Source organism: Ambystoma mexicanum, chromosome 13, assembly GCF_040938575.1.
Source record: "Ambystoma mexicanum isolate Mex_15411 chromosome 13, UKY_AmexF1_1, whole genome shotgun sequence".
Classification (NCBI taxonomy): domain Eukaryota; kingdom Metazoa; phylum Chordata; class Amphibia; order Caudata; family Ambystomatidae; genus Ambystoma; species Ambystoma mexicanum.
Genome location: NC_090938.1, coordinates 513,030,455 through 513,052,826, shown reverse-complemented (window position 1 = coordinate 513,052,826; position 22,372 = coordinate 513,030,455). Strand labels below are relative to the sequence as shown.

The window sequence follows — 22,372 nt, the reverse complement described above, 5'->3', positions numbered from 1 at the left end:
TCTATGATTTGATGATGAAAGCCAAACGTGCTCAGTCACTTCGCTCTCTGCTTTCAATGAGGTTCATCATCTAATGGGGCCGTTATTATTTTAATAATCGTCTTAAGAGTCCCCAGAGACTGTCTCCAATATCTGCTGCTGCCATAACAGTTTCATGATCCAGGAGCAGCAATTAAGAAGGAAAGCTACTTGCTAATTAGATGCAATTGAGCACAACGTGCCGAAATACTGAATAACTCCTCGCTGCCGCGCGCAGAACTCCGGCACCAGACGGCAGCAAGGTATCCTGAGGCAACCCTGTGCCAGAAAACTTTATTTCTCGACTGAGGGGGTGTTACTTTTGCCAGCTGGTTGTGCCTCGTTTCCTGCGATTTATGTTCCAGATTTAAATACTCTGAAAAGCTGCATGTTCCCCTTCTTAAGCTGCACATCCGGACTTAATACCGCGGTGGGTCAAACAGAGTGCAAGCTATTCCATTTCAGCTTTCAGGGAAGCAGACTAAACAAGGCACATTCCCGAGTCCGCGGACCTGGCTGTGCATACTACTAACATGGGTTACATGTTTAAGTGAAAACCAGAAGCCCTAATCGATCTTCAGCCAATGAAAACACCTCACATTTCCACTAAATGGTCCCTTTGCAGGAAACATGCGGGCCTGCCCACAAAACACGCACTCGCATCCCATACCCGCACGCCAACTTCCCCGACTGCCTCAGTAGCATTTGCCATTGGTTGGCCAAGAAAGGCATAATGCTCGTTTCGGACAAATTGGAGGATATATATTTCCCGTTGACCCCCCACGCCCCCATTCCAAATCAAGCCTTCTTAAATGTTATTCCCTCGCAACCTCATGGTTCAATTACTTTTTTGCCAAAACTTTAGTAATCCCTTCTTCAGCCACTTGGGCCTATTCATCTTTCTCACATCAACCACCATCTCAGTCCCTTTCCACCTACTTATTACGTCGGATCCAACACCGTGTAGCATTCCTTACTATTAGCACAGTCTCCTGAGGTCTCGTGATCCGCCAGAAACCACCACCATCTCAAACTGGAAGGTCAAATTCAACACTGTCAACCAGGCACCTCCGACGCAGTTGCCCACACTAAACTCTATCTCTGCTGCTGCACCAGAGGCATTGCTGGGTGGGGGTGGAGGGGCAGAGGGGGCTATGGCCCCAGGCCTTTTGGTTGTAGCCCCAGATAGAAGCCCAGGAGCTACAACCAAAAGGGTAGCTAGCCCTGAGTCCCGACAGTCGAGACATGAGTGTAGCCCCCCGGACCTATTCCAGACCTACCAACACCCCTGGGCTGCATGCAGAACCCTGGATAAGCCGACTCTGGACCTCTATGTGATATTATCAACTTACCAATCTTTCATTGATACAGGACACATTCCTAGAAACATACGTAAAAATATACAATAACATAAAACAGACACATACTTTATAAAAATGACACCAGTTTTACATTATTTGCAATTTCAACGTTCCCCTAAGGGCTCCTTTGTACAATGAAATTCCAACGCTAACAAATCACACCCTTCGTTGTAGGCATAATGAAATTCCCTTATTTGGTCACTATCCCCTAAACTAACTGAATCTTAAGAAAAGCATTTTAGCCTCAGAGTCCAAGCTTTTATAAGAAACTGTCTGCAAAGTTAAATTTTTCTGGGAGGTTTGACTAGACAAAAGAGCATTCTTTACAGTCCTGGGCTCACGCGCCTTACAATCTGGGTAGAGCCATTTTTCAATAAGTGTTTTATAATTGGGACAAACAAACAGAAAATCCATCACTCATGCTAAATCCCCTCAGAAATGCAATAGTGGGTATTGCGTTTTTTTGTCAACCGGGTATGTGGTTTCTCCAGTTCCTGTGCCACACATGTCTATGTGTTCTAACATTAGTCTTAACGTGTCGCTTTTCTTATCTATGTATGACATTTCTTGTAAATATACTCTTAACAAAATAAGTATGAAGTACTTGAAAAATGTTTGCAAAAGAGCTGCTCCAATGGCCTACAGCTCATTAGTTATTGTCCATTGATGGAACCTCTTACAAACAGTGGTACCTTCCTCTAAGCACAATCTTGTGGGCAAAGAAAGAGGACAGCCTTCCAGGTCATGTGAAAGCAAGTGTCAGCCACTGTTAGGGTGGCATTGTTCCATTTTACAACCCTTAGAAGTGCACGCCATGTCCAGGATATTCAGGGCTCTCCATTTGCTCGAAAAGGAATCTTCAATTAGTGCAGAACACTGTAGCACAAACCTTGAACCAGGTTCTGTCATCGAGCAAGCAACTCCCACTAGTCCGCCCGACCCAAGCTTCTTACAGGTGATCGTTCACTTCCTGTTCAAGAGGGTGGTAATAGCCTTGAAAAGTGCACAGGTCTGAAGCCTTGGTTGCGTGCTGCCGGTGGTTGGTGCAACAGGGAGCTCTGCGCTACATTCTTAGGACCTTCGAGAGGGGTCTGTCCGCTTAAGCTCAGGGTACCACAACTCACTCTGAGACCACCCTCCTTCTCATGTGCATTCTGAGTTATGGGGCACACTCGTGGGTGTTCCAGCTCCCCAATTGGTTATGTGTATCTTAATATATTTTGTTTCCGTTAATTCTAAAGTGGACATTTTGATTTTACAATTTTTTTTTAAAAAATTAAAACAAATTTAAAATGAAATTCTAAGCCCAATGAAAATAGGCACATCCATGTAGCAAAAAGCGGACTAGCCTTTGTACGCGCCCCTCTCGCTTTGAGCGGAGGCGTTCCTTTTGTCCGCATCCCCTCCCCCCCCCCCCGCCTGTCCGCCATTTTCTCAATTTATATGAAAGATCAATCAAGTTCCGGCAATCACCTCTCGGTGGGGAGAAAAAAGTCATTTAAACTCCTGGCTGCTTATCGCTGTCTTCGCTCTGATTGGAATCGTGGCTCGGTCGGTGCTGAATATTCAATGACGCGAGATGAATATATGAAGTGCCTGCTGCAAGTACTGTGAGTGGGTATTAAGGGGCCATGGATCCACCACGTTAGTCCTCCATTCCCAGAGAAAAGGGCCTTTCACCAGCATCCCCTTGCCTCTCTCTGCTACTAGCCAATGGCATAGGGCGAGTACTAGTGTCACGAGGAAGCGGAGCATAGATGGAAAATTCACATTTCTTTTTTTTTTCCCCAGGACAAAAATAGATTAGACCTGCACGCTACATCGCCTTGCGGTGACATTTCATTTGCTGCAGCTTTCTATAAAGCAGGGCATTTCGGCTCTTTATAGTAAATGTAGGTTTTTCCAGCTGACCTTTAAAAATATTCACCGGGAAGCAGGGCTGGGTTTGACTTTTATTACAAAGAGATTAGGTGTCCTAAGTGTCGGATTCTGCCTAGTTGGTGTAGGATCCCTCTTTGCTCACAGGAGGCTTGTTCATTTTTAACACACCAGTCCCTTTCAATTGATGCTCCCAACTTCATACCTGCCCTTCCCCCACTCTGGGACTTGCAGTGTTGCCCCCCTCCCTTCATTATAAATGAAGAACTTAAAATCCCAGAAGGCTGAAACACGTGTCTGGGGTTGCTGATTGTACTCTTGTTCGGAGGAGAATTGCCTAGCATTTCGGTGCTGGACTGCCCCTGTGGGTAGGACCAGACTGATATGAAAGTGAATATTTCTGAGGGTTGAGTGAGCTCAAACGTGGCTGTAGACCCTCCTGAGTGGAAGAAATTCAATAGAACAGGGTATTTCACCCATGTTCGTTCTCGGTAGAGGGGCTCGCACATGTAAAAAACAGGGCTGTATAGTATACGCTGCTTAGTTACGCTTACAATGATACAGCTTGGTAGGGTCTGCATGACTCTTCTGAGTCCTACACACTTCTTTTAAGACTTCAGTTGGTCACATTTTGCTACATGCAAGGGGGGGGGGGGTATTTTTTATTTAATTGTATTGTTTATAAGCGTGGATCTAGGCCGAGAGTAGTGGAGTGCTAAACAGGGTGTGGGTAGCCAGTATTTGGGCTGCCATCTTTTAACAGTATCACAGTACTGTGAGTTACGGTCTGTGTGTCGGTCTGTATCTCCTTTGCGATTAGTGCTTGGTCAGGTGTTGTTGAAAAAGCCACCTTTTGAGAGATTTGTAAAACCAGAGAATTGGGGTGCAATCCGAGCTGATACTGAGATCGAGTTCCAAAGGGTGGGTATGTGATAAGTGAACAACAGAATGATTGTTTGTGGGTCTTTTCTTTGCGGGCGAGTTTTGATTCGAACTGATTTGCTGTGTGAGGAGTGTTTGCCGCAAGATAGGTGGCGCTTAGCCGTCAGGTACCCTGGTGTGACACTCGTGACTGTTTTCTAGATGATACATGCAGTCTTGAACAATATCTAGGCCTGTAGACAAAGCCAATGTAGTGTGCGTAGGATGGGGGTTATTCGGTCAAATTTCCACGCACTTGTAATAAGTTGCGCCACAATGTTGTGGACTATATGGTTCAGAGGCTTCATTTTGTAGCTCACTCTACCACAATTATCACCTGCAGCACCAGTGGTCGAAGTGTAAATAAAAAGTAGTGGATGTATGCACCCATTTGCCCTGCCTCCTTTGCCGCCCGCCTGTCGTGCTCCACGCAGGCCCCATATTCACCCTCATTTCCACAACTGAAACCCCATACCTTGGTCCTGCCTTTCCTCCACTGCACCCCACAAAACTGTGTTTTACAACAGATCTATCAAAACTAAACAAAACACCGTGGAATTAAATGCATTTAAATGACCACCATTAATGTCAGTCGTTGTCCCCACAGCATGCCGGTATGTCCACCCTCCCCTTTCCAATCACCCACCGTGTGTACCTCTCAAGGGTCTATAGCCACACACCCCTTCCATTAGCTGCATAGAGTGTCTGCAGCGATGGTCCCAAACAGCCCATTCACATAAACCAACTCCCTCCACCCCCTGCCAGAGAGCAGTGAGGTGTGACAATGGATAGCTACCTACAGGTCACAAGTTCAAATCTCCAATGGAGGAGATGTATTAAAAAAAAATGTGGCTGGCCGGGAAGTAAGGGAACGTTCTACCCCAGTGCTGTTAATTGGGCCGGCTCTCGCCGGATCCGAGATCCGGGACCAGAGGTGTAGCCGGATCTCGGGATCTGGCCAGAGTCAGCACTTGAAAACAAAATGGCCGCTGATGTCGAACCACTCACTCGAGTTCTGGGGCCCTTTTTTGCCAAATAGTTCACATTTGAAGTTTCAAAAGTAACAACCAAAGAGCATTAAGAGATGACCAAATAGCGCATTCTTGGGCCAATCATTCAGTTCCGGTCACGTCCAAAATAAGGAGAATTCGGTGCGTTTAGTAAAAAGGGGCTACCCAGCAATATTAAGCCCTGTCTGGACACCTGGAAGTGACGTGCAGGAATAAGGCCTGTCATATCACGCATGCCACTGATACGCTGCTAAGCAAGACTGCTGTCAACGCCAGGCCCCACACAATCCTGGATGGCACATTCTGAAACCCGGGCAGACAGACAGCACGTTCACCACCCGGGCATAACTCGCATCCGCCATGCATGCAGAGAGAGGGCGGCGTCCCACCTGTTCGTGCGTGACTGGAATCAGCCTCTGTTTGGAGAGTTCACGGAGCGTGCTCACGTCTGTCCTCATGTCCAGTTTACATCCGACCAGGACCACCTTGGCGTTGGGGCAGAACTCCTGCGTCTCGCCTTGCCACTGCGAAAGAAAAACACAGAATCCTCATCAGGTGCATGTGGGGCAGCTTGCGAGGGGGCTTTTGCCCGCCCCCCCCCCACAATAATTTACTCATGTGGCGGTGTGGCAATTATTTGAATCAGTCTGAACTACTACATTTGTAAAACTGTACAAACGCACATTAGCAATTCAACCGAAATGAACATGAAAATAACTCGGGGATGCAAATCAATTAGCGTCTGTGCCATGTTACCTGTGGGTTTCACTCCCAGGATCTACTGTGGAACTCACTTGCGCCCTACACTGTGGAACTCGTTCGTTCCCTCCACTGCGGAACTCGCTCGCGCCCTCCACTGTGAAACTCACTCCCGCCATCCATTGTGGTTCTCACTTGCGCCATCTAATGTGGAACTCACTCCCACCATGCACTGTGGAACTCTCTCCCACTGCCTACTGTGGAACTCACTCCAGCTCTCTACTGTGGAACCGACTCCCACCATCCACCGTGGAACTCACCCCTGCCATTCACTGTGGAATTCACTTGCGCCATCTACTCTGGAGCTCACTCCTACCATTCACTGTCGAGCTCACTCCTGCCATCCACTGTGGAACTCACTTGCGCCATCTACTGTGGAACTCACTCCCGCAATCCACTGTCGAACTCACTCGCACGCTCCACTGTGGAACTTACGCGCGCCATACACTGTGGAACTCGCTCCCACCATCCACTATGAAATTCACTCCAGCCATCCACTGTGGAACTCCATCCCTCCATCTACTGTGGAACTCACTTGCGCTATCTACTCTGGAACTCACTGCTGCCATCCACTGTGGAACTCGCTCCCACTGCCTACTGTCGAACTCACTCCAGCTATCTACTGTGGAACTGACTCCCACATCTACTGTGGAACTCACTTGCGCCATCTGTCTGAGCTACTGAACACCTGCTGGCATTTTGAAGCATTCTGCACCCAGCCACTTCAATAAACCTGGAGCCCAACAACCGCCAAGACCCTTTCCTGAGAATCTGTCAGACTCCAGTTCAAATGAGGCTCTGTACCACCGCCTCCATATGTATGCTATGGTTGCCAGACATTTGGTCGAAAAAAATTGGTCGACCAGACAAATGGTCGAACCAATTTGATCGAAAACCAAATGGTCGAATTTTTTTTATTTTTTATTTTAACCCTTTTTTTAATTTTTTTGGGGGGGTCCCCCCCAACCCCCTTTTTTTCTCTAAAAACCCCTTTTTTTACTAAACGAAAACCCGAAAAATAAATATATAAATAAAAAAAAAAATTCGACCATTTGGTTTTCGACCAAATTGCGTCGACCAAATTGCAGTCGACCAGTTTTTTTTCGACCAGTTGACTGGACACGGTATGCTATAGCTTCCACACCCTCTCAGGCTACCACACGGCACAGTTCTGGTGTGGATGAGATGTAAGCGGAAGCTACAACACCCTACTTGTGTGGTTGAAACAGCAATGCCTGTCTTCCTGGTGTGTCATTACCTGCCCCTCTCAGGCTGCATGATGCTGCCCTCCTGGAGTAAACGAGCCTTTATCTGAAGTTGCAATGCTCAGCGTGATGGTTTATGGTCGACCACATCTAAAGCTGTAAACCCCACCCCCTTCATGGTATAGATGCAATGCCCTCTTGCGCTACAACACTGCACCCGCCGAGAGTGCAGGAGATTTGACCTAAAGCGGTAATGCAACACCCATCCCTAAGGTCTGTCCCTAATATCTGCAGTCAACCCCATCTGAAGCTATAATGCCCATTTTACTATACTATATAGGTGACTAGGGTCTGACTGGGCCATACAATTGTCTCGGGTACCAATGAAAAAGTGGCCCACAGTTGCAAATGGCTATTCATTCCTTTTGTGACGCTGTTGGAATAGTACCCAAGGGAAAGTTTTTGATGAAGTGTGATGCAATTTGTGTGTTTCAAAGAATATTTATTCAGTAACACAGGTCAAAACTACTAGCCGCAGAGTGAGTTAACTCATCCAACTGGCCCAGCGTGGCCAAAAAAGTGTCCCACTTTGACCCAAAAAACTGGCTCACACCAGCATGGGCCTATTGCACTATTGGCCAGGCCGAGCCTGTAGGTGACACCATCTCAGGCTTAAACACTCCAACCTCGTGATGTGTACAAGCCTATATAAGATGCTACAGCCCCTCCCCCACCTTTATAGTGTACATTTACCACATCTGAAGCCACATGCTCTATTTTTGTGGTGTACATGAAACTCTATTGTCATGGTGGGCAAGCAGCACCCATGCAGCCACACCAGATCGTTGTGTGGGACGGCTGCCGTTGCGATCATTTCCCGGGAAGTGACGTTGGGGTTAGGGAGGCGGGCGTTACGGGGCACGGACAGTTACATGTTGTATCTTAATAAAGAAGGACGTGCGCAGCAGCTCCTCGGGTCCGTGCCTTATTTAGGCTAGGCCCACATGGCGTGAACGCAAGCGAGAGGCCCCTAGCTGGATGGTCGCGAGAGGCCATCCCAAGGTTCCACACCTATTTTAGGCCACAAAGCCACGCCTTCCTCACACTTATGACGTGAATTCCATCCCATCTGAAGCTACAATTTCCCGCCTTCATGCTTTATATATGTGACCTCATCCCAGGCTAAAAAACTCTACCCTCCTGTTGGCCATCAGAAAAGCTTATGGTATATCGACATCTGAAGCTTCGTGCTCCGCCTTCATTGTTTGCATGCATTACAACATCTGAGGCCACAGCAACCCCATCTTATGCAGCACATGAAGCACTAATTGTGACTGCAACACCCCACTCCAGTCACGTACTAGTTCTGCCTCTATAACATGTCCAAACCAGGATGCACTCATTTTTGGAAAACCTTTAGTTTCAATTGAAGACCCTGTAATGTTTAAACCGCACACAGTCTCAGCCTCAGCTGGACCCTGTTCCGTGTATGGGCATTATAAAGGCAGAAAGGCCTGCTTCTTTCACGACGTCATGAAAGAGGAACAGAATAGGTATGGACAGGGGATGGACTCCAGACTGTGTTCTCATCCTGAAACCATGCATTGGTGTTGACCTTTAAGCTGCAATGGTTCTTTAAAAACATCCCTTTCAATGGTGTGCAATTCCTTTTTGGTTTCCAATATGGTGAAACAGTCTATGGGCCTCATTACACGGTAGGCGGTAAGGGTTTACCGGTACCGGTATTTTACTGGTACCGGTAAACCCTTACCGCCTTACTACGAGGTCCCTTTGCGGGTTGGAGAATTTAACGCCTGCTTTTTGCAGGCGTTAAAAACCAACCTGCAAAGGGACCAGGGAGCTAATTACGGTACCGCAATTTGCGGTGCCGTAATTAGCACCTTCCCCATTCCCAGTATGCCCTATTGGGCAAAAATGGGAATGGGGAAGGGCAATGGGGGAAGGGGGAATTAGCGCCCCGCCAACCTTGGAATAGGGCGGTAATTCCCCTTTCCACCAAGGAGGTGCCGGTATTTTACCGGCATGGACCAAGGTGCTAATAGCACCTTGGTCCACCGCCGTTATGTGTGCATCACCAACGCAGTAGCCCTGCTCGATCCAGAAAAAAAAATGTATTTTTATGTTTGCTTTTTTTGTAAACTTTATTTGTTAGGATTTTCAAAAAAAATACGATCAGCGAAAAAGGAACAAGCAAGTAAGCAAAAATATAACAACAACATATCATCAACAGTAAACAGCCTCTATATACAGGGAAAATGAAAAAGGGGAGGGGCATTTTTGTATTTTTATTTATTGCTCATTTCTTATGCACCACATAGCACAGTCTATCCCCGAACACCGATACACGCAATTATTCATCAGGGATGGGGAAGCAATTTCATAAGTACATCACAAATAATTTATTAGCAGTCCACTATCTATAGTTCAAGTACTTGGAAGACTTTGTCTGCTGTCAATTTCCTAAATTACGAGCCATGCACAGTAAACGGAACACATGCTAAACAGTTTACGGAAAATAGGGATTTGGAAATTGGATCAGTGTTAATTCACTAACAGCCCCTCTGCCTTAGAGATAGGTGGTGAGAGGGTGTGTGGGGGGGGGTAGTAGACAATAACTGGTTGTGTCACTAGATGAAGCCATGCATAGAGAGACGCAATGCTATTAATTGGAATACTCTGCCTAATATCGGCACGATTTGGGATTAGTTCATTTGAGTTCAATCTAATCTTGGGAGAGGGGGCGCATACATGTGGAATACCCATAATCCATAATAACAATCGCTGAGCAGGACACACACTGATTTAATGAAGTCTTAAATGGGGATATTCGCGAATTTAGTAATATTTAGGGTGTAGGGGAGGAAAATGCAACTCTGGTACATGAAGTTGCTATTGTCTATTGTCATGAAATGAAAATACAGTGTCCTTATTATTGGAAACTCCCATCCCCTCCACACCGTTGGTACTGTTACTATAAACAGTCAGGATTTAGTAAGTATATGTAGCATATATTTTAGTTAATATGTGATGAAATCCAACTTATACAATTATAAGACAATCAAAGTTCAGAAAAATATGTTTAATAAATTAAACAAACAAATAATAGCTCAATGTGTTTCGGGTCATTCCCTTCATCGGGATCACAATTATAATGCTTCCTTCTCTTCTTCAACTTTCATAAGTCATCTAAAGAATAAGTAGAGGCTACTGTAAGTATCGTTCAACTTTACACTATTAGTAATTCTGTTCTGTGACTCTCACATGGAAATGAATTATGAATCACCTGGATGACGTATGCTGATCACCTTCTCAAGATAGACTCTCTCGATATCGTGGCTCACTTAAAATGTCTTAAGTATCACATTGACTTATTGACCATAGCTGAAAAGTGGATCAAGTGTGTACTCCTAGTACTCAAACATCAAGGTTCTTATTGTGTGCATATAAGAATAATCTCTCCATAAGGGCTAACCTATGAACTAGTGGCACCGGGCAAGACACTCAGTCTCTTGGTGGAATCTTCCAGGTGGATTAATTAGAATCATCCGCTAGAAAATTGTGAAAAATCATATGCAATCCTAATTTAGTACTTTCATGTAGATCGAGTTAATGAGTTAAAAAGGTTAGAGCAAAGTGAATGGAAACTCACCGTGGATACAGTGGGTTTCCCGCTTCCAAGGAATTTGATTCTGTGTAATGGCTTGCCAAGCCTCCTCAGTTTTCCCTTTCCACCCATGAGTGTTTATAACCATCCAATGGCAGATTCTGTAAAGGGATGATGCTAATTACAGAATGATCTTGATGGCTTGGGTACCATCCTTTTACGTTAGTACCAGAGACTAATAGTTCAGTGAATGGCCATAATCTGATAAAATTACATTCTGTTGCGGTCACTGCCTTATGGAACAGCATTCTAATATGATTAGCAAGATGCAGAGACAACCAAAATGTCAGTCTATGTGTTCGACGTTCTGTGGACGATGACGTCATAACGCAATTCTGTCAACAATGTAAACCAAAAAGCGCTACACGAGCGCGATCTTTGAAAAAAATTCTGCAAGTTACTTGATGATCTAACAGTGGATGGAACTCCATTTATATGGATAATGCACTAAAGAATTTGCAATTTAAGGAGCGCTACGCAAGCACAATCTTCCAAAACCTGTCTGTTACTTTAAGGTCTACCAATGGATGGACCTCCATATCTATAGATACGTTAAATATGTGAGTTCCTACTGGGGCTAATTCAGAGGTGTGTGAAATACTGCACCAGTGTGGATTTATGCCGAGCTAGCGATATCCAAAAAATAGTCTTGCAAACTAGTCACGCAATGGTAGACTTAGATGAAAACACCATTGAACCCCACCAACATTATGACCTTGCGGGACAACAACAAAAAACTGTCTAAAGGGTGGAGAACAGGTTCATCTATCAAAAGACATGGGTGTATGTTGTTAAAAAACAGCAACCAAGCCACAGGAAAACCACTAATTCCTTGATGACAAAGGACATTTGTTTGTATTAAAACTGAGCACACTCGTCCTGTTTCCTTTTTTTAGGGAAGCAATGATAGCTGATGTTTCCAGCAGTGGGCATGGTGTTGGCCTTTTGGCGAGTTGAATGATGACATATTTTATTTCAGTCAAAACTTAGAGGTGGGGCCTGATTGACCTGCATATTTTGACGTTAATTCCACATCTTGGGGAAGAAATGGTGGGTGGGATATGTGGCCCAGTGGCTAAATTGGAGATTCAGCTCAAATCCTGGCTTTGCCACGTACGCAAAGAGTGTGATCCTGTGCAATCATTTAATCAAGTGCCCTTTTGATAGCAACTCAACAAATTCTTAGCATGTGGAAAGCAGTTTACAAGTCGATCGTGGAAGAGTGCGTAGAGGATATGATGTGACTTGAGAAATTTGAGAAAACTATGTTGAGAGACCGGACTGTGAAGATATATTCTGTGGTAATAAACCACAAGCCGTCAGGCCATTACCGCCTAAGGTAATGCCGCCGCGGCCCATAGTTATAGGCCTGAGTGTAGCAAGGGCCTTAACGGAGGTCCCGGGGCATTACCATTAGGCGGTAATGGCCCACCGGCGAGGGGCTTATTGCCATTAGTATTCCGGGGTTTGTAGCCACGGGATACAAAGGTCATCGTTATATTTTTAATTCAGCATTTGTTTTGCCATTTTAAAAGCGGCCACAGTACGTGTTAGTTCTAGAGAGACTAGAACACGCGTACTGCTTTATTACTACGGATTCACTGGGTGCCATTTTGGGCCAAGTTGATCCGTAGTAATGAATGGAGAGGTGAGTGAGGAGGCTTTCAGACCCGGCGCGCGATGGACGCTAATGCGTAAACGGGATTACAATGTGGTAAGGCTTGCAATTGAGCCAATCCACGTTTAGTGTTGCCCGTGGCATTGGCACACCGGGTACTAATTGGGAATATGCCTACTTTTATGGACCTGTGCACAAATAATCCGACCTGTCTTTTGTACTTTGTTATTTTGTCCCCTCCTTGCTTTTCCCTCCTCTCATTGGTCCAGTATGTCCAGTGTTTCTTGGCGACCCAACCTTTTTAGTAGGGGCTGTTAGGTGGCACTTTAGCACCACCTATAAGCCAAAACTATTGCATTAGAGTACAGATAGGGAGAAATGGCATACGAGGGGGGACACAAAGCTTGATGGTGTTGCTTGGTTATTTGCCCATCCGTTGACTGCTCATGGCCATGCTAATTCCTATGGTCATTCCTACTCATTTCTTGCCCCTGCCTGTCTAAAACACCTCCTTATGGGAACTCATTGAGCTCACTTCAATCAAGCCTTACCATTAAACTTTGCACTCAAAGTGCCTACCAGTGTTTTTTTCAAAGCAGTCTTCTTGAAGATAATGGGCCTCATTACACGGTAGGCGGTAAGGGTTTACCGGTACCGGTATTTTACCGGTACCGGTAAACCCTTACCGCCTTACTACGAGGTCCCTTTGCGGGTTGGGGAATTTAACACCTGCTTTTTGCAGGCGTTAAAAACCAACCCGCAAAGGGACCAGGGAGCTAATTACGGTACCGCAATTTGCGGTACCGTAATTAGCGCCTTCCCCATTCCCATAGAGCCCTATGGGGCAAAAATGGGAATGGGGAAGGGCAATGGGGAAGGGGGAATTACCGCCCCACCAACCTTGGAATAGGGCGGTAATTCCCCTTTCCACCAAGGCGGTGCCGGTATTTTACCAGCATGGAGCAAGGTGCTAATAGCACCTTGGTCCACCGCCATCCGTGTAATGAGGCCCAATGACTTAATTGGTGCTATAAACGGCTAGTGACGTAATAAAAAATGTCCTAACCAGATCTGCCTTCAGTCCCCTGATGTACAAGTACCATGCTTGTCCTTCACTAAAGTCATGTTAAAAATAAGCATGGTGCCCCTTGTTCACATCGCTTCATTTAAATGACTGTAAAACTACATGGTACACGAGGGCACTAGCCTCCCTATGCAATCTTACTCCCAATGGTGATGAGCCATAGCTGACTTCGCTGTCACGATGAGTTCAGTCGCTTTATCCACAAGACTGATGAAGGCGAGCAAAGGGCCAAGCGTTGCTTCGGATTCCGTCTCTCGAGAGAACACTTCCTCGCCGTAGAACATGCTCCCAGTGGCTAGGTTTTCGGGAACCGATCGTTTCATGGCCTTATGCGATTAGCCCCTGGGCTGACCTGTCCTGGGGAGCCCTCTTCATCCAAGTCTCGCTGCATTTCTCTGTGTATCGACTTCCAGCCTCTGAGAGGCGCCTTAAGGAGCACCCATCTACCTCTGTGCGATCTGCAGGAAAAGATCAAGGTTGGTATCAGGAGTGTGTTTGGGCAGGAGTGTGTTTGGGCCAGCAGTAGCCAGGCTAGGACTGGCCTATAGAGCAATAGGGCAATGCCCGAACCAAAAAACGCAAAATGCTAGCGCGGGCACGTTTTTTGGTCAATGTGGGCCACTTTTCTGGTCAACGTGAGCCAGTTTGATGAGTTACTTCACTATGCGGCTAGCAGGTTTTTCCAGTGTTGCTGACTACACATCCTTTAAAATGCACAATTTGCATCACATTTTATCAAAAAACTCCCCCTTGGGTAAAACAGTCGCTCACAAAAGGAATGAATTGCCATTTGCAAACGTGGGACACTTTTTCACTGGTGCCCGAGACAATTCTAAACCCCAGTCAGAACCTGAAACAAATAGACGTTCTCCAGCACCTAGTGGCTACACTGGTTGTTAGAACTCAAGTGAGCACCACACGTCCTGGTGTACACCAGTGTGGGCCTTGCACCGGCTATCCTCAAAAAATTGGGCTATGTTCCAGGTGCTGTACCAGGTCTGGTGACCTTGGATCCAGGGAAGCCGGCCCACATTCCCCTCTTCAATGTCTTGTCGGATTTAGTTCCTTTTGATGAACAGGCGTCTTGTTACAGATCCTTGTATGGTTCCAACGCTGGATTCCAATTAGGAGATCAGGTGGTGATGCACAGGGCCTTCTCAGCCACGCCCCTCCAGTTAGCAGTCACAAACCATATCCTCCAGAAAACACCTATTTTTTTTCTTTTCAAAAGGGGGTGGCCCGACAGCACCGATTAACATGTATCAAAAGCTCTCCCTGCTAAGCAGAGGCAAAGTCCCAGCTTAAAAGAGGACTTCAATGTCCTACACCACTGGTGGCTCATCATTCAAAACAGGACTACCACATGCGGTAAAATTCCCCATGACCAGTAATGTGAACTCTACCTCGGAATACCTCACACTCTACCTTCTCGTGCATGTGAAAGGGGCATCCACTCAGCTCCCTGGAGAACAGTTATGCAAGGGACTCTGAAAGGACGTGGGCATTATGTATGCCCACTATCATACCACCTTTCATGCACAATGAATATTCATTCATTCATGATTCTTAGGAGTATTCCTTCGTGTGACAACAGCCGCATGAAACACTGTTATCCCACATGTGTTTTCACTACTCACAGATGGATGGACATAAATGTTTAAAACTGTATATTAACGAGACATGCGGTACTTCAGAAATGCCACATGAGGTATTTTTTGCAATAGCGCCTTTTTGGCATGACATTGCCACACTAACACAACTCGTAGTGAGAACCGTAGACTTTAATTTTCTTAAATTAATTAGCTGGTCTTCCCTTGCCACCCCAAACCCACAAAAGTACTACTTGCCCACTCTACCGGTTTTTGCTGAGTGGAAAGTAAGATGTGGTGTCTACTACCACGCCCCACTACCCTGACTCCTAAACTGTTGCAAAGAAGGTTCCGCACAGTGACCTCTGCACCTGTTTGTGTGTAACACCACCACCTAAACGGGGCATACGTCCCCTATTAACTTCTTTGGTCTGCTCCTGACCAGCTGTGACATTGCATGATCAGTGAAGAGCAGTGTGATATAGTGTTTGGCACAGTCTATATCACACCTAGTCCATCTGGACCAGCATTTCATTTGAGTGCGGGTTTTCTGAATTTTGCCTTTGATGCGCATAGGCAGGGTTCAAATGTCTTCCTTTGTTTGTCCCGAGATAACTGCATCCTAGAGAGGGGTTTTGGGGGTGGGGGGGTGGGATACATGCAGATGATTCCAAGAGCAGCCTAACACTGGCTTATGAGGGAGTCCAGCCTTGACAGATCTAGAGGAACTACATGATGTAGCTCACATGACGTGTAAGCTTAATGGGGGGGGGGGGCATGCATAGAGCCCACAGGACTTGTGGTGCACCACCACAACACATGAACGTAGTATGACTTGTCCCGCCATTGCAAAATGGATGTCCGGTTATAGTATACTTCTTGTCTAGTGCAGGACATCCATATATTGGCCTTTGAAGCACTACCTTTTTGGATTCAGGATTACGGTAATGTAGTAAACATGTCATGTCTTTATTTGATTAGTAATGGTCTACGGCCCAGCTCTGCCCCCCCCCCCCCCTGCTATGGGATGTGACGGGAAACACACACTGGTTCATCTAAAACTTTGCAGTAGACCCCACTTCTGCTACATTGCCATTTTGGATGATCACATCAGAATGTGTTTACATACATTCTCTCCTTTTTTGTCTCTTTTGTTATTTTACAGAACCACATACCCCAGAAAGTCTGACCTGAGTTTGGTGCCTGTACAAATAACTAAGTGCATTTGGGGATAGTTTATTCTAATAATTAATAATTATGATAAAAGAAGAAAGTATGTATTATTGATGTAATGTCACAAACATTGGGAATATGAATGGGGCGGGGGAGTCCATCTGAGTCCCTAAGGGGGCGCTGCATGCCCCCACCCACGCGCCCCTCTCCCCACCGGGGACGGCAGCGCTCCGCAGGCCCGTGCACAGGAGAGGGGAATTGGCAGCCTTCGCACGCGGCAGGCTGAGGCAAGCTCGTCAAGACTGCTTCAAAATGAGCAGAGTCTGCGCGGCGCAGCCCGCTCCCGCTCCCGCGTCTGGGAAACAGATGCGCGCCTGCCACGCCAGGCTCCGCTGACAAATGAGCTCCACGTCCTATCTAAATAATACACAAAATGCTTTTACGTGAAGAAATAAAACACAGATCGCTCCATCTTGCTCCGGCAACAGGAGGCATCGGGAACATGAGCGCATCCCTCTTCACACTAAGCACTTTTTCTTTGCTTGGGGGGGCCGAGTACGGATGGGGAAGAATAGAAAAGCACTTTTCTGAGAACCGACAGCTAAGCAGCTGCTGCCACTTGGGTCCGCGGAATCAATAGCGAGGCAGGCCATTGCTCTTCAGTCAGGGCACCCAGGCGCATGTCACTGAACAACTGCCGGAGACGGGCGATTCACGGAAAAAACAGCTCAGCGGCCCTTCTCCGAGCCATCGCGCCATGTCATCGTTCTTCAGCGCGGCCCTGACACTGAGTTACACGCCGATAACCTCCACGCAGGCTGCCGGGCCTCGTTCGTCTGCCGGAAGGTCCATAGGCGCGCGCGTGTCCGGGGAGTATCGAGAATGCCCACCAGCCCAGGCCCCAGAGGTAGGGGCAGGGCTTTGAGTGGGCCGGGGCTAACAAGGGCCAAACCCCGGAAGTTTTCGGAGATGGGCTCTGGAGCCGGGGCCCTGCCAGGACTCACCCCGACTAGCCCTACCTCTCAGGCTGCCATTTAGCCAAGCGCTGCACGGTTACAGGGCTGCCTGCAGGTGTCAGCATTAGGCACCTGATGTCAGCCGTATAACCGAGCAGAAATTTGGCTAAACCTGCTGCGTGATGTCTCTTTATTCAGAAACAGGAGGGGGACCGGGTCGGCCAGCCTCTCCTTTTGTTTCTGAGTAAAGCCCGAATTTGCAGCAGGAAGCCCATTTACTGTGTTTGGTTAAAGGGCTTCCAGTGCATGTTAGATCTTTTCTCAGAAAAAAAAGGGAGAGGCTTGCTAACCCATGCCTCCTCCTGTGTCGGAATAAAGAGACCTCACGTAGCAGGCAGCCCATTGCATTCAAGGAGCCGTGCGGTTAAAGGGTTGCCTGGTATGGCCAACGACCCCCCGCAGGCAATTCTTTAACCACGACTCCTTGAATGCAAGGGCTGGGGGGCTCTTGTTGGGGGCGTACTTAGGCCACAAACCCCTAACGGGAGCCACTAAAGCACTGGGTAGGGGTCTCATTGTGATGGTTTCTAGAGAGGGGAAGAGACGGAGATAGAGAGTGAGAGAGGAAGTGAAAAAGAGAGGGAGAGGGAGAGGAATAGAAGGCGGAAGAGAGAGAGAGATACAGCGAAACGCAAAAAATCACGCATTACACAAGGGAAACAAGTTCCCAGCCGTACAATCTCCGGTGCTGTTTTACCAATAGCGAAAGCTCCTTGAGTGCTGATGCACTACCTTTGGCAATCAACCTTTCTGATCAAAATACTTAAAGAAAGCATAACATCTTCAACCTAAATAAGATCAGCTTCAAAGTTAAAAAGTGCAAATCTGCAACCCGTGTTTTTTTTATCGTTAAGTGTGTGTTACGCATGACCACTGCACACTCAAGGCCCGATGGAGGCGCTGCCAACGCTGCAGGGGTCCTGGCTTGTAATATTTGTTCCACCAATGATAGCAACGTTTTAAATCCACCCGTATTTTTACCGCGGGTGGCCATTACCATGGACCTTAATTTCATACCGCTGGCTGATTTACATTATTGCAACACAGCAGAGATTTCCCACCGGGCAGAATGGTAATCTCTGCAGAGCTGTAATTTACCACTGGTGGCAACCTTTCTATAATGAATGAGATGGATTCTCTGCTCAAACCAGGAATACATCGTGTTGTGGCGTGGACACAAGGGGTGTTCCTCCCCCTTCAACTAGGCAGCAGAATTTGCTGGTTCGCCTGTTTCTTTTCTTTGGGTGCCTCCTCTTCCAGGCACTACAACAAATGTACTAACTGGACCCATGTCATCAGAATCAAATGAATCCAGTCCTGAATTTTCCGCGAACAAAACTTTGGATGCTGGGAGTTGTTGTTTTTGCCATTTCCATCATAACCATGGGCCTAACCTGCTCAGCACTGTTGACTAAAACCCTGGGTCTAGATAATGATAAGCCTGATGTCATAGGCTACGCAATATGTATTATTCACTAATGCAATCTGGGCAAGAGCTGCGAAACAACAGTAGGTGCCTCCTGGAAGTGTTACATGACCACAAAATACATTCCTCGGAACAGGGCGCATCTTCTGAAGCCTGACCTTATCAGCATTCTACATTTCTCACTTTTCACAAAAGAAGCACAAAACAAGAAATGGGAATAGCGATGACGGTGAGGGGGCTGGGGGGTTCGCTGGCCCCCGCACTCACACAGAAAGTTGTGTGAAGTCAAACAACCTCTAATGACCTGCTGAGTCTCAATCATTGAGTAATCAGTCATTGGGACTGATCAGCTTCTAGGCTCACAACAAAGTTCATTTCACCGAGCAACATAACATAACCGCTGCATTTATAGAGCACCCTTACACCCCTGGGGTAGTACTAAGAGTGCTAATACCATGTTTCTAGTCAAACTTAGTGCCACCATTTGACTTCAAGGCATCTCACAAAATTGTTGTCTTCGCTTTTCAGTATGTTATTGTTTTTCTTAAAAAATGAAATTCCTCCCTTCTTTAATGCAAAATAGGGCAATCCCGCCTTCTGGTCGGTTCCTCTGTGTTACACCTTATGGACACCGCTTAAATGGCATGCAGTGAGCTAGAAGGATGCCCAGCGCCATTGCGATGGAGGTGACCTGCTGAGCCAGGCCTGGGCTGCCAAACAAACAGATCATATGACGAAGTGCACCAAAACTACAACCTCCAGAATGCTCGACTGCTTAATGAAACCTCAGGATATGGCCATCGGGCTCCCAATGACTTGGAGCCAATCGGCTGTGAGTTGTTTGTTGGATGCTGCGTTTTCACATTATTGTATTTATGTTTAAATCCCCAAATAAGACAGCTTCTACGCATGGCCGGGAGAGTCCTAATAACAGGTAACCGGCGCAGGCAGGCTGGAGGAAGGATTTCTGATGCGGTGGCGAAGACAGACTTCATCAAATCCTCCCACCTCCCTGGCAAAGGGGGCAGGTTGTATACTTGTCAGGCCAATATGGCGCCCCGGCCAATATGGCACCCGTTTGCTGTTGGCCCTCTAGAGGAGGGCTTGCAATTGTCTCATTGTAGAGCCGGCGTAGAATGTGAACTTGCAAACTATGTAACTCGTTTTTCCGGATTTGGAAAGCTATGTATACACGCCCTCACCCCAGCACAAAAAGAAGGGATTTAAACCATAAGCATTAAACCATCAACTCTGAGCATGCCTTCCAGCGTGTGACATGCCACTGAACGAAAACCTGCGTTTGCTTGTTATGTGACACCACTTAAATGTTTTAAATCGCGAGTAAATACCCATGTGTTGAGAAACAGCTCCATCTGACAACCCCGGACTGGCCTATAGGGCAATACGGAAGTGCAGGCGTCTGCTAGCGTGCACCAGTGGGTTTTTGGGCAAAGTGGGCCATGTTTTTGGCCAAAGAGCACCATTTTGATGAGGGGCTTCATTATACAGCTGGGAGGTTTGGCCAGTGTTACTGACCACATATTCTTTAAAATGCACTACATGTGACATTTGACACTCTCCCACTTGAGGAGCGAATCGCCATTTGCAATTGTGTCACACTTTTTCATTGAGGCCAGAGACAAGTTTATGCTCCAGTCAACCCCTGGCACTGGAAATTCCAGTTCCAAATGGTTTTTACTGGATCCCAGTGCTTACTTTGTAGGGCCAGAGCTCCGGCCTGGCACTTATTTTTGAGCTCCAGCACTTATTCTCATAGACTCACTTTAATTATGAAGTTGTGATACTCAGTGCATCATCCATCAACCACAATAAGCGGGTGCGAGATGTAGGGTAACCCCAAATATTTTAACACTGTGCGGAGCAGCTAAGGGTGGTGGCAGCAGGGGTGGGGAACTGCCCACCTGCAGTGTCACCGGAGTGCTAGAAAGAATGTGTGCCACGGCACTTGTTTTTTTTTTTACAAATTAAGTACTGCTGCCTACAGTGGCAGCATAATGTCCCTACTCTTTAACAAACACCTCCCCAATTGCCCTCTCTGGAGCTGCCTCGGCTCCTGCACTGTATTGTCGATCCGGCAACCTCTGCTACTCCTGCACCCTACCTGTAAGCCTCGGGTACACCCCCTATGTACATCGCTTCATTGCTTCCCAGCTTTTAGTGCACTGTGTAAATCACATGCATGCACACCGACAGAGATTTTTGCCAATTTTTGTCAATTGGGGTGTACGAGTTCATCATAAAAAAGGAGTATTCTGCGTGTGACGCATTTATTGGCCTGTGAAACGAATGGGCACGATTGGAATAATGATTTCCAGCTTTAAATGAGCTGTCAGCCTATGCAGTAACCCCATGTCTATAATACCATGCAGACGAAAATGTCGGGTGCAATGTTCCACTACTTTTATTTTTTTCTGTTTACCGACCATATTCTTCATTCTATATGGAGGATTTGTTCATTCGTGTCCCTGTGCAAGTGTAAAGTTGTATTAGGAGCCTTAGTTACTAGTCACTTAGGGCCCGATTCATGGAAAAGAGCACATAAATCCTGCAGGTGCCACGCGCCGAGAACGACACTGCTCAAACGTGCGCGCAGATTGAAATATGCACGCTGCGTATATTCATGGAATTCTCTGCACAAAGTAACTGTATACGCACGTCACAGACGGAACGCCCTGACACACCCCCACACAAGGCAGAAATCAGCCAGTAAAGCTACCTTTGCGTGCTCCACCGGGTGCGATTAAATGCACCCTTCAAACAGTGCATGGGGTCCCCCACAAGCAGGCCTGCATGTTGAGGACCCTGCACGGGGTCCCGCGTAACTGTTACTGCCATCCCGACAACATGCGTACAATGTGTACGCGCACACCTAAGTCCGATCGGACCCCCGGCTGCATGCACTTACCCCTAAATCTGACATGCAAAACCCAGCTCTCTGCTGTGATTTCTATGCGCAAGTGTACTTAACCCTGCCTTTGGGTGGTGGAGACGGATTGAGGAATAGAGGTTGCGCAGTCACATCCATGAATATGCTATGCTGCGGCCAGTCCCTCGTAATGCCCACTTTTTCCCTTGCTCTTTCTCATTTTCCGAGTTCCACCCTCTACTCCACCCTCTGCGCAGGCCTCTCCCACATTCCGCATGGTGTCAAGCACAAGGCTCTCGACTCCTCGCAAAGACATGCCAAGCCTGCGAGAAGTCCATGCAAGTTAGGAAAAAGTACTGCGCTGTCGGTTCCACGAATCGACGTACAAGGTATCGCACGCAAATTGGCGCGCAAATCCCTGATTTTCCACGCAAATAATTCCATGAACCGGTCCCTTGAACTATTAGAATGCCCCAGAGTCAGCACTTGTCATCATTCTCCTCCAACCCCACCAACATGTGGCAAAGTGCCCTTAAAAGTGATTTCCGCCTACAGGGAACCTTGTTTGCAAGAAAGATTAACATAGAGACAGTAAATGATTCCGAAAAGCAGCCTTTCTGGGCAGGGCAGACGGTTGCGCTATCATGCTTTATGAAACCGGGGCGTCCATGTGTCCACGTCTGTCACCACGAACCTGGACACGGTCTGCAAAGCTGTCCTCCCCTTACTCTTCGAGTTTGGA

At 47.0% G+C, this 22,372-nt stretch overlaps 1 protein-coding gene across 1 annotated transcript in view; it reads right to left on the bottom strand.

Annotated features, from left to right (window-relative positions):
• Positions 1-22,372, bottom strand: part of RND2 (Rho family GTPase 2) — a 229,614-nt gene that overhangs the window by 28,562 nt on the left and 178,680 nt on the right. Inside the window, exon 4 of the mRNA XM_069634198.1 lies at positions 5,578-5,712. Within this exon, the coding sequence (XP_069490299.1) occupies positions 5,578-5,712 (135 nt within the window). The remainder of the gene's footprint in view (positions 1-5,577; positions 5,713-22,372) is intronic.